General features: G+C 32.6%; 1 protein-coding gene across 1 annotated transcript; it reads right to left on the reverse strand.

The window, feature by feature from the left end:
* Positions 1-1,185: 1,185 nt before the first annotated feature.
* CtsK1 (C1 family peptidase 26-29-p) lies at positions 1,186-13,648 on the reverse strand. The gene is made up of 15 exons (XM_089711074.1): positions 13,513-13,648; positions 13,222-13,309; positions 10,769-10,874; positions 9,566-9,689; positions 9,273-9,408; positions 8,491-8,606; positions 7,901-8,015; positions 7,304-7,384; positions 6,650-6,771; positions 6,147-6,248; positions 5,113-5,239; positions 4,214-4,319; positions 3,569-3,658; positions 2,876-2,973; positions 1,186-2,521 (listed from the first exon to the last, which is right to left on the reverse strand). The coding sequence occupies exons 1-15, from the start codon at positions 13,571-13,573 to the stop codon at positions 2,335-2,337; spliced, it is 1,659 nt and encodes a 552-aa protein (XP_089567200.1). The 5' UTR covers positions 13,574-13,648; the 3' UTR covers positions 1,186-2,334.
* Between the last annotated feature and the right edge of the window lie 584 nt (positions 13,649-14,232).

Genomic DNA, 14,232 nt, shown 5'->3' on the forward strand with positions numbered 1-14,232 from the left:
GATGGTGTGATCGCTGGTATCGGTGGTTTAGTCGCGTGGGCGTTAGCCGAACTCGTCGGAAAAATAGCGAAAGTCAAACGATTTGTAACACAAAAATTTTAGTATTTACCGATAGCCCATAAAAAAGAAGTAGGCGGTAGTGTCATGCCATACTTTTCCGGTGTGACTTACAGCCCGCCATACCGACGCGAATATGTTGATTTAAATAAAACAATTATTCAACCATTTGTACCAGGCTAACTTTTGCACAGGTAACCATCGTCGTGCAGCCATTTACGAAAATCGCCATGCCATACTTTTCGGACGATTCCAAATGGTCGCCATACCGCCGAAAATCTGCAAAAAAAATTTATTTCGCCAAACTTTTTGTACCAGTATTGCATTTGGATTTTTGGAGAGTATTTGATAAAATGTGACCATTATTATATTTGCCATACTTCTAGTAGGGGGAAAAAGTGCTGTCATACTTGAAAAATTAATTTAGTATTAATTTATATAAGTGAAGATTTCCAACACCTAGATCTTTGAAATTTTGTATTTATATTCTTTGATCCTCAAACTTCCAGGAAAAATAAGTGCCATACTGTTACAAATCGTTTGACTTTCGCTATTTTCCGACGAGTTCGACTAACGCCCACGCGACTAAGCCGCCGGTACCAGCGTTCACACCATCATTTTTCTTTTTGTCATTGCGTACTAAGAACCCTGTAGAACCGCCATCCTGTTACAAATGACTCGAAATTTTGTGTCAGTATCTCCCGGTCTAATTTCCTTTCTTTTGTTATTATGTAATCTTAGCAAAACCAAGCGTATCTAGTATTATCACAGATAATATAATATTATATGTACTAGTAACTAGGTACATATTATAATATATTGTTATCTGTGGTATAACATATATTACTTTAGTTCCGTACAAATCCGTCCAGTAGCGGTCTAGTACTTTTTTACTGAGATTAACAAACATACTCAAAATCAATATTACTTCAATGTTTCTAAATCTTTTCTGATGATATAGATACTTTGAATTTATAGTCAAATGTTTTGATAACATTTTTATAATCGAAAGAAATCATGGATCTGCACATGCATTTCATGCGTATTCATTTTATACAGTTGTTTTTTTTTTAATTATTTAGTGGAAAATAAGTGCGATGCAGGGTATTTAATAAAATAAAACTCATATTTCTATAAAAAGTTTATTTCACAAAATAATTCTTAAACAAGTAATATCATGGAATGTTACTGCGAAATAAAATTCGTGAGAGATTCAATAATAACTTAACATATGCCTAAGAAATCTAAATAATAGCATCTACAAGCAATGAAATTTATAAGTTTTTTATCTATCGTAAAACAATTATTTCCTTACGAATGATCCACTTCTTTTTAATATAATGAAATCGGTTTTTTAATTACTTTAAGATGCAATTTTACGTTTTACAATACAGTAAACATTAGCAAGCAAATTGTATCATGCCAATTATCATGCAAATCTGTGGTGTACAGCTAGCATTATGTTTAATCTCAATGATGCAAAAATTATAATAAATCTCGTATTTTTTATTTGAAATTGATGCATTTTCCTTACAGAATGTTTAGTTTTGATATTATTTTAATAAAAATTGTTAAAATTACAAATGCGCATAAGGAAAACGAATCATAGTATTCAAAATTTTACAATATTCTCTGAAATAGCGTGCTTCTATCACTTTTTTAAACTACCGAGTATTTTATACATATATAAGCAATTTTTTTAAACTAACATTATAAACTTAAATAAAATATATATCTTTATTTATTTAACAGCATTTTATATATAACTTGACATTTGAAATACTAAAATTTAAAAGCGAGTGTAATTTTGCACTGTATTTATATTAAACTAGATTATTGTACTTAAATTCATAACAACTTAAAATTCACAGGGTTATACAAACTGTTAAGCAAGAATAGAGATTCTTATAATATAATCTAGTACCGTATTTAAATAAAAGTAAAATTCAAACGTTGAATTATTTTTACCCACATTTTCGAGCATTTTAAAAAGTACCCACACTCATTTGTAGTAATTAATTCAACCAACTTACATTACTGACCACCTTAACAAGTGTTTTGGGGTAATTTCGATTTAAAGACCCCCAATAGACTTTCTTTAATCACCCCCCTCCCAACTTAATACCCCCCATAACTTAACGCACATAAATCCATGCCCTTTCCTTGTAATCTTAGTAACTTGATATCCACCCATAACTCGTAAACTTAGCAACTAAGTATCCCCCCAACTTAATCCCCCCTAACTTACTATTCCCCCCCCCCTCCTTATTCATTCATTCACATAAGCACATAAGTAGGAGCAGCCTGTACTCCACAATTATCCTCCTTCATACTCATAAGCACATATCCATCGTTCCCCCATAAATTGGACCAGGAATTCTTGATAAGCCAATACTTTTGCCCATTGAGGATTCCATAACCCACTGCGAGTACTGCATGATCGAGTTCTTCTACTTTGTTCTTGCTGTAATCAAATATATAATAATAAATATTATAAAACATACTAGGTTTCCACCCGCGGCTTCGCCCGCGCAGTCAAAGAAAAACCCGCATAGATCCCGTTCCCGTGGGATTTCCGGGATTGCGTCATTTTCCCGAGATAAAAAGTAGCCTATGTCCTTTCTCGGGTATCAAAATATCTCTATACCAAATTTCATGCAAATTGGTTCAGTAGTTCAGGCGTGATTGAGTAACAGACAGACAGATAGAGTTACTTTCGCATTTATAATATTAGTATGGATAATAAACGTAAAAAAATTACACCAAATGAAAAATACACAGCAAGAAATATAATTAAGTATTACAAATATTAACTCACCATTTAGGCTCGTAGTACACTCCGTTGGAATAAAAGCTGAAACTCTTGTGACTCGCGTCGATGGCCACTGATATTGGACCGTGCTTGAATATCGCCAACTGGTAATAAATAAGAGAATTAATTGGTATTATTTCATTAATGTATATGAATGTGAATATATATGTGAATATATAGTATTTTAAGTAGTGTACTCAAAATACTATATTAATAATAAGATATATAAAAGAAAGTCGTGTTGTTTGCTCCACTTATAACTCAAGAACGGCTGAACCGATTTAGCTGAAAATTGGCAGGGAGGTAGTTTAGAGCCAGGAGAAGGACATAGGATACTAAATATGTACCACGGGCTAAGCCGGGGCGGACCACCAGTTAATAATAAGAATTACTTGGTTACTACATTTTTGTAGTATGAGGAAGATTTTTGTTATTTGAACTCTTAAAAAAGGGAAAAAGAAATATATGTTATTGATGTGAGCTAATAAATAATAAAAAATTGACGATCAAGGCAAAGTATTTTTGCTGTTATTGGGGGTAATTTACACAATAGAAAAAGCCAAAGCATTTCGTTATTTTTAGGTTAATTCTTATATCAATTGAATTAATATAGGTAATATTGCACGCCTCATAAGCGAAGCGTTGAGGTGGGTACTACTGTCACTTCGCGCAAAACATCTGATTTTTTATTACTTATACCTTAAGTGCATTCTCGTTTTTAGTGGTGACATTAACCCATCCCTTGATTGAAGTAATCAAAGTTGTATTGTCAATGTGACAATAGCCATCCTGAAAAAAAATTGAAAGGTAAGTATTTAGTTTATTTTGACTAATTTATAAGTGTTATTTTTTTCATATTAACAATTATAATTATGTAGTACTAGCTGTGCTCCGCGGTTTCCGCCGTACTGTTCCGCTCCTGTCGGTCTTAGCGTGATGATATATAGCCTATAGCTTTCCTCGATAAATTCGTTGAAACAAACTAACTCTTCAGCTTTATAATATTAGTATAGATACTAAACAAAGATCCTCTACCGCGTCTGTCTTTGCGATCAACTCAAAAACGACTGCATCAATTTCCATTCTGTTTTCAATAATAGAATAACATTGTTCTCGAGGAAGGTTTAATGTATAATTTTTAAGCTATTGCATAGCTTCTATCGCGGGCCTTGAGCGCGGGGACCGAATCGAGAAATTCCGTAACGAAAAACCTCACGCTCCCCACTCCGACGGGCGCGGAGGTGTGGCTTGAAGGCATAGCATGCACTAGCTTTACCGCGGCAGTCCCCGAGTGACACACGTCTTTTTTAACTTTAAACTAAGAGATATTTTTATAATTTTTACCTGTCCAAGATACCCGCCATAGTCCTCCTCAGTCGGCAAACCGTGCTTCATGATCCATTGATAGGCGCGGAAATCTTCGCCGCCGTCACAACCGTTATTACCGAAACTGTTAACAAAATGCAATATATAACTCAAACTCAAACATTTATTTATTCAATTAGACTTCTTTTAGAAGCACTCGAATCGTCATTACATATTTTTCACATTTCGATCGATTTAAAATTCTACAACTTTTAAAACAATTCCCATACTCGTAAAAAATCAACTCAATCAGTTTCATTTCCCCTATAACAATGAAAAATACATACGACAAATTATGTCATACTAGCTTTCCGCCCGCGGCTTAGCCCGCATTTTCAAAGAAAAACCCGCAGTTCCCGTTCCCGTGGGATTTCCGGGATAAAACCTATGTGTTAATCAAAGCTACCCTCTATATGTGTGCTAAATTTCATTGTAATCGGTCTAGTAGTATTTGCGTGAAAGAGTAACAAACACACACACATCCTCACAAACTTTCACATTTATAATATTAGTAGGATTTCCTTTTGATCGTGCGTATAATGTACATGAATAAAATGAAGCACATAAATAATACAAAACTACTTCATTCTCTAACAACATTTTAATTTCGAATATAGAATATCGAATGTCGAATGTCGAATGTCGAATGTCGAATATCGAATGTCGAATGTCGAATGTCGAATGTCGAATGTCGAATATCGAATGTCGAATGTCGAATGTCGAATGTCGAATGTCGAATGTCGAATGTCGAATGTCGAATGTCGAATGTCGAATGTCGAATGTCGAATGTCGAATGTCGAATGTCGAATGTCGAATGTCGAATGTCGAATGTCGAATGTCAAATATCAAATATCGAATTTGAATTTGAATAAACTCACCCCCAAGAACAATCAACGAGCGCTTGTTGGCTCAGTCTGACCAAGTGACCTCCGTTATGCAGAAATAGGGCTCCTTCCACTGCACCCACTGTACCGAAGGACCAACACGAACCGCATACTGATTGATCTGGAAATAAATTCAAATCAAATCAAATCAAATTCAATTGCAATGAGATGTATGTAATAAAATTAAGCTATTTTTAAATCGTTAACCATCATTAAAGCCATTTTCCCATGATTTGAAATTGAATTTATTTTAAATTCATATTTAAGAATTTTTGCGTGGTTTTTGTTCTTGCATATAAATGTTTTTTATTTCAATTTTAATTAGAAAGAAAGAAAGATTATTTATTTGAATCCACAGTATTACAATAAACACAATAACACACAAATTACATTAAATATTACCTTTTGACTAGGTTAAGGGCCGATTTTTCAATCCTTGGTTAAAATTTATCCGTCGAATAAAGTATAAGGGTGCACTCACACACATCAGTCACCGTCACGGCACGTCACCGGACAGGATTAAAAAAAAATATGTATCAATAGTTCTAGTATGACTCTGTTCCCACACGACAGTCGCCGGCACGAAATCTATCAGTGACGTCCCCGGTCAGGCACGTCAAATAATCTTTCCATACATGTATCATACTTTTATCCCCACTCACCCGGTGCCGTCACGTCTCAGTTCAGTCAGCGTCGTGCTACCGTCAATTGCTACTTGTTCTCTAGCATAACACACGTCTAATCACTGACTAACCTGATGTATGTGTTCAATGATTCAGTCAAACCGGCGACGTGACTGACGGACAACATGACGGTGACTGGTGTTTGTGGATACGTACACAAACCGTCACCGATCAGTCATCGGTGACTTGACGGTGACTGATGTGTGTGAGTGCACCCTTACACTGTCAAATACGGGCTAGTAGAATACATTTTTGAAATGGTAGTTTAATATGTTATTCGACGAATAAGTTTTAACTAAGCATTGAAAAATCGGCCCTAAATAATGTTTTATTCATAATATTTACCTTTAACTGGTGTAACAGCACCAAACAGCCTCCAGTCGAATTCTGGGGGCAGTTTTACACTCATGTCTTCTAATTCAGCACTGCCGTATGGGAAAGGTAGACCTGTTAACAGAATTAAAATTAAAATTAAATTATTTTTGATTTTGCTTATACGTTTTGACGACCGCCTCCTTGGTACAGTGGTTGACGCGTGAGCGTAGCACCGAGGGGTCCTGGGTTCGATTCCCGGTGGAGACGAAGAAAAAAAAATGTCTCGGTCTGGCAGGACACAGAAGGCTGATCACCTACTTGTCCTTAAAGAAAATCAATCAGTGAAACAGATGTATGAATAATGCATCTGCCCCTTACCCCACTTGGGGACACGGGACTTCACTTTTATTCGTTTTGGGAATATATAAATAAATAAATGATTTATTCATTTATTTCACATAAAAAAATATGTGTTGTTGCTTGTATTAATAGATTATTTTGTACATTTACAAAGATAAAAGGTTAACACTCACCAGGGTTAGGCCCGGAGTACTTGCGTCCTCGTAAAGCAGATAACTCATCATCAGTTCGATCTGCGAGATGATTCACTGATAGTGTGAAACCACGACGCATTCTGTTGTTTGAGTGGATGTATCTGTATAGGAAAAAGAGATTATTATAAACAAGCTGCTCCGCGCGGTTTCACCCCCGTGGCTCGTGATGATATATAGCCTATAGTCTTCCTCGCTAAATGAGCTATCTAACACCGAAAGAATTTTTCAAATCGGACCAGTAGTTCCCGAGATTAGCGCGTTCAAACAAACAAACTCTTCAGCTTTATATTAGTATAGATTAAACATTATTTAACGGACTTTTATACTAATTTATACTTTTATATTCATTTTATTGAACTTAACGATTTGAGCGTGTCTCCCAGTAGAGACCGCCAATACTCGCGTTAAATCACAAACAAGATAAAAAAAGATTATTAAATACCTGTTAGTTTTTTATTACTAATTACTAAGTTTTTAATAAAATGCAATCTTGCACAAATAAATACCGTCGAAGTGTACAGTACGAACTGCGATTATTTTTTCGTATATTTTATACTTATACAAATAACAACTCAAGCATTGACATTATATCAAATTGAATAATAGTACTTAGAAATATTAACAATAACTTACCTAAGGTTCTGTCTGAATATATTCAATCTCTTGGCGTGTTCAATTTCACTGGCATACTGTTTGCTGTGTTTTGTTTGGAATCTGTAAAAAATATTATATTTTATTGAAACGAAACATTCACATATTTAATGATACTTCAGAAAAAAAAAAATATTATGAATAAAATATAGTGGTGTCGAAAACATAGTACATTTCATATTTTTATTAAGATTATTTTGTTATGCGATAGGATAAATAACTTTAGTAGAATACCGATTCTAATGACCGCATTAGTAGGATATAATATAATGATCAAATGAATGTACGAATAAAAAAACGAGCACACCTATCGAACTCATCATCAACATGTCCGTCGTGTACGGGATGTACGAACTCCTTAATCGGGTTGAAAGTAGCGTAGAGTTTGTAGTAGAATTAATAAAAGTAGTAGAAATATTAGGTCTTATAAAATTTTATAAGACCTAATATTTCTTCTACTTAGTAATTTAGTAGGTTTTGAATGAGTACAATTAGAAATATAAGTAGAACTCTTAGGATGAATAGGATAATAGCAATAGTAAAATAGGAAAGAATGAACAAATTAATGAATGAACAAACCTATCAAACTCATCATCAACATGTACGTCGTGTACGGGATGTACGAACTCCTTCATCGGGTTGAACGTAGCGTAGTGCTTGTTGCCAGGGCCCGGGAACGACGTGCATTTGTAGCCTGGGAAACGATTTAATCATTATATATAAGATAATATTTTATTGAGATGAGACAATAAAATAAAATGTTTATATTTTGCTCAAAAAAAAAACAGACAACGGGAACATAATTTAAATGTAGGTACATATATTTAATTTTTATTGACATTATAGTGTTAAAAAATTAAAAATTTTTAACACTATAATATCTGTTCATAATGCGTATTCATAATAACTGAATATATTGTAGATTTTATAATCTACAAGAATTTTTGATATTTGGTAGGAAATAAACGGTAACTACTTTTTTTTTACACTGAAGTCGGGATTTCAGCAATTTACTACATGAATAAAACAATAATTTCATGAAAAAATTACATGCTAAGATATGGAAAATAAAAATGTTACCAAACATAAGATAAGAAATTCGACAGAAAAATATAATACTGAAACACATTGAAAATTAGGATCAATTTTAGTATCCATCGAAAACTTACTTGGATCAATTTTGAAGACATCTTGATTAATATCATCCACATCATAGTCAGTGTAGTCAATGTAATAATGATCGTAGTGCGAACCCAGGAGAGAGTTGTAACCTTTCATTTCGTACCTATAAGGATTAAAAGTTAATCTATACTGAAGCTGAAAAGTTTATTTGTTTGAAAGCGATTATCTCAGGAACCACGGGTCTGATTTGACACATTATTTCTTGGTTAGATAGTCCCTTTTATAGACGAAGGATATAGGCTATATATCTTCACGCTAAGACCAACAGGAGCAGAACAATGCAGGTAAAACTTTAAATCGAATCTAAATCGCCTATCAAAAAAAGATCGCCCAAAAATGTCCGATTGGCATTAAATAAAATATTCATTAGAATTAACACATTATGTCGTGGCAGTAATGTGCAAAGTCTATTGTATTACTTATAAGTAAACTCTGCTTCATAAACGCATAAGCAGACTTTCCTTTGAGACAGTTTTTGAGCGCGATTAAGCCTTGAATTGAACTCGAATCTTTCAAAATCATAATTATATATATGTATCCGAATAATCTTTATTCATCCCTTTCTATATTTTTTGGCTATCTATAAATAAAAGGTTTTATTATTTATTTATTATTCATTATACTATTCCTGACGTTTCGCACACTTTGCAGCGAGCGTGGTCACGGGGAGACTGGAATCGGGAAAATTGTATAATACTCGCGTAAAATCAAATACTAGAAAATACTATCTATACAAATGTTTTCTATCTTTTCTTATCAATTTACTAACCTCACTGGTATAGGTAAGACGTCCCCTCTCAAGCTCTTCCTGTACTTAACCCACATTGTGTATTTGTTCACTTTATCGCCGATCGTGTTCACCATTCGCCATTTTGACGTGTCCGAGTCTTGCATTGTTTCTGTGCCTGAGTAAAAAAATCAAAATATATAATGACGATTCAAAAGTGCTTCTAGAAGAAGGCTGATTGAATAAATAAATGTTTGAGTATGAACATTGTTTAAGATAGGAATTCATTAAAAACATAAAAAATAATTGAGGGTAGATTCGTCTTGTTTACTTACCTATAAATTTGAAATCTGTCATATCTGGCAATACCGATTGGACGTTGATACTGTTATCACTGCTACCATTCACTTGTAGGCATGTCTGTTGGTTCAGCACTTGCTCCGTTGTTATTGGTGCTATCTATAAAGAAAAGAATGGAAATTTTATCACAAAATAGAGATGGAAGATGGCTTATAGCCATTATAATATTTTGTACCAACTACTTTATTTTTGACAACTTAACTCGAAATACTTCTTACTACCATGAAATTTAGAATGTAAGTAGCTGAAGACCCAGAATAAGGCATAGGCTACTGTTTATCCCGGAAATCCTACAGGAACAACTATGCGGGTTTTTCTTTGAAAACGCACGCGAAGCCTCGGGCGGAAATCTAGCGGTGTTATTAGTTTCATAAATTAATTACATACTAGCTTAGTTCCCAATACAATAATATGATAAACTTCTATTAATAATACAAATATACATCAAAAACAAAATCATTGAACACAAGTCGATATTTCCGGTATACATAGTAATAATTATCGTCCGGTATTAATTAATTATTAAAATGATAAAACAGGATACTACACGTGTTACATAATATGTTTTTACACAAATTCAAAACCAACATTACTGTTATATTATAACTAAGTCCAGTTAATTAAAGCACTAATAGCTTAAGAACGACAAAATGGATTTAATTTTTTTAATAACACTCGACTCTCAAAGCTCGACCAATTCGACTATATTATTCTGGTCGATTTTCGGAATAATTGTGAAAAATTTAAATTTATAGTTATAAAATTCAAAGAAAAGGTTTATACGGAACAGTCGCTACGCGATTTTATAACGTTTTTATTAAGGAACATGAATAGGATAGAACGTCTGCTGAGGCAGTTAGAGTCTGGCCATCCAAAGCTGAACGTGTTTTTTGTAGCGGCCACACTATCTGGAATGTCATCATGGCGTTTCTGCGTAATTAGTTGTCAGTTTTGTTGAAAACGGTTCAAATCATTTGCTTTAATAACGTTTAAATCCTGCTGTGTTGTGTACCTAATGTACCTATATACTATGATCACCTTTATGAATATCAAAAGTATCAAAATTATTTTTTCCTACTGAAGCCGATGTTACCAGATCCATATTTTTTAAATTTGCCGCCCTTTACTGGGTTCAGCTTTGGCTGGCCAGACTCTAGTAATGAATAAAAATACAATACCTTGATGGAAGTACCAAACTCCGGGAACACGCTTGCCTCCAGCTGGTACGTCTTGACCATTCCGCCATAGTAGTCGATGCGGGACTTTGCATTCTTACGGTCGTACCTGTAATTCATAGAATTAAATTAATTTTGTTTTTTATAAAAGTAGACGTCAATTCTATTGAGCTCAAGTCAAATAATAGGTCCAAATCGTTAATAATAATTTATATCAAACATAATAGACATTTTTAGATTAATCTAGAAACTTTCTTTTAAGATTTTTAATAAATGATATTTATAAATAAATTATGTATGTCCATATTTACTATTTGTATTATATTTGACTTGAAGTCGTTACAAATTGAATAAAATTTATATTTATGCATATATTTTATCTTCAACATCCTTTACCTTATTATTTATCCTCTAACAAGTGAATGAGAACAATCGTGCTCATATTTACAAGTAAATAATTACCTATTGATTCAGACACTGTTAGAAAACACTAAATACAGTTACGCCTTGACCTACGTTCAATCATCGTAATATTGCATCATTCATAAATATTTTCAATAGAACGAAAATTATATTCCATATGGATTGTAAAGAACAATTTTGAAAAAGTTCAAAATTTTTTAATAGCTTTTCCCGGTTGTGGCAAGTGAATTCTTGAATAAATTGCTTGAATTAAATGCTATTTCGCTTAAAATTTTCTATCTCCAGTATTTTAAGTACTTTCCCTCCAGACCCCATAGGAAATTTTCACCATCATGTAGGTATATCAACTGAAGTAAATATAAATACAATGAATAATTCACATTATTCAAAGTAACTAGGAATTTTCAATCATATCGCAAAAATATTTGAAAATTTTACGAGCTTTTTATCACATATGTAAAGCCATGTAAGCATGTAAATTATAATATGTATAATTTGTTGGATTCCAATTCCTATCATTCACACATAAGTGTAAAAAATAATAATGGGATATTTTGGAAGATATTTTCAGCAGTGCAGAAATATTCATTTTCTAATGAATACCTATTCATTGAAATGCACTGAATATATTTTAATCTAGATCAAAACTCAAATTATTACTATGTTTGCATGGACGCAATATTAGTTATTGGTATTTATAGGATATAGTCCTATATTCTATATACATAATACCTGGATAGCCTGAGTTGACTTCAAAATAAAATCTAATAAAAAAATCTTTAGTTATATCACTTTTATGAAAAAAATAGCTTCTACTGATAACAAAAAAATCAAAATCAGTCTAGCACTTCCTGACATTATTTTATAAAAAAATTCTTTAATAACATTTGTATAGCCTTACAAATGTTCGCTACTATTAAAATTAAATATAACTGAATATTCACTACAACAGTAATGACACAATTTCAGGTCGTAGACCGTAATAAAGTGTCATAATACAACATTTTGTTTATTATTTGTTTAATCAGCAAATCCATACGCCTCATGTATGTAAATAACTGCTTATCATGTGACCTTTGTATAGGTCAATACAAATAATTATTGAAATATCTGCTTCGATTAAATAGATTTTAAGCGTTAACTATTTCTTTGTTCTTTGCCAATCCTACTATATCCTACTAATATTATAATTAATGCGAAAGTTTGTGAGGATATGTATGTGTGTGTTTGTTACTCTTTCACGCAAATTCTACTGAACCAATTACAATGAAATTTAGCACACATTTAGAGGGTAACTTGGAATAACGCATAGTTTAAAAATAAAGTAAATGTTTTCTTTGTTTACTTTATAACAATTATAATAATTTGAACATACTTTTATTTATTTTGAGCATCTGTTAACTATACCTACTGTATTGTTTCATTGACTTGATAAATATTTATGAGTAATCTTTTTATTTTCATTAATAGAGTAGCCATTCATTTCAATTAAAAATAAAACTGAAACAATTCTATAATTAATGATTCTGTCACCTTAAATTACTGTCTACCCTCATTCAGCTGATTAATCTATAATATAAAAATGAATCGCAAAATGTGTAGGTAAGCGCATAACTCGAGAACGGGTGGACTGATTTTGATAATACTTTTTTTATTATATTCCTTGAAGTACCAGGATGGTTCTTATGTAGAGAAAACATAAATATGTACCACGGGCGAAGTCGGGGCGGACCGCTAGTTTATATAACAAAAGAAATTCAGGCCAAACTGTGACTACAAATATTATGACACATTCTAAATATTCTTAATAATTATCTAGAATAATTCTTACTTTAAAAAATACATAATCTAACATATTATAACTACATATTATACCTATGATACAATAATTATATTATAATATAGTATATACTAACAAAATAAATATCCTATAAAGAAGCCCTTACATACTATAAAACAATTTCTTTACATTTATTCCTAAAGAAATACTACCAATCGTCTAGAATTATAATAAACTAGAAAAAACTACTTACCACGCATAAAACGGTTCGTGTAATTCCGCGTAAGGTATGTTCAACAGACCCTTGACCGTATAAACGTCGTTCCATTGTGGTGGCGAATCTAATTAAAAATAAAACAGAAATAGAAACGCTTAAATTTGCAACAGATTATATTTCGCTTTTTTTAATAGCTTACAATGAAACTTCGAATTATTCTACGAAACAAAAAGAATAGTGGGTAATTGGATGTAATTAATGCGTATTACGTTACAAAACCTTGATACTAATATCAAAATAAAATATAGGAAACTATTAAATGTTTACCTTTGTTGATAAAGCCTCCCAAACAACCGACGAAGAGACATAGAAATATGAACAAAAACATTTTCAAATAGGACCGGCACAACCGCCTCCGATTGCGTCCTAATGAGAATGACAAATGTAAAATGACAACTGACAGTTCCTGTTATTTATTTTAATTGCGACTACACGAAAATATGCGAAAAGTATGCAACGCCATGTAGGTAAGTAAATGGAATTTAGGGCGCTATGATGTGACGCTAATCGTTTTCCTAAAACAAAAGGCAGAATATTTTAATAATACCCCTAAATCGTGATTCACATTCAGTTTACAAAAGATGTTTACTTTATATAAGGTGCAAAAAAGGTGAATCATTCCATTTTTTTATTGTAAATTCTATTGTATTGAAGCATATTGAGGTGACCTACAGGCTAGTATACATTATACTGTATACACTTGCCTACAAGCTAGGTACACTGAGTATACACTTGTGTAGTCCTGAGTCCTAACATAAATACCTACTTTGGTCATAGCCAAGAAGCTTATATCTAATACACTGGAGATTTCAGTATTGTAACAAGAAAATATGACGTTGAATGACGCCTGTATGTTTTTTATCCCTTTCACACTAACTTGCCAAGTTAGTGTATAAAAAAACATACAGGCGTCATTCAACGTCATATTATTTTCTTGTTACAAGTTAATGGTCATAGTGCAATCTCCAGTGTATTAGACTTAGATCA

The sequence above is a fragment of the Colias philodice genome, chromosome 25, assembly GCF_061535455.1.
Source record: "Colias philodice isolate Cphi_HAF_F1 chromosome 25, ilColPhil1 Martin Lab GWU primary, whole genome shotgun sequence".
Lineage (NCBI taxonomy): Eukaryota > Metazoa > Arthropoda > Insecta > Lepidoptera > Pieridae > Colias > Colias philodice.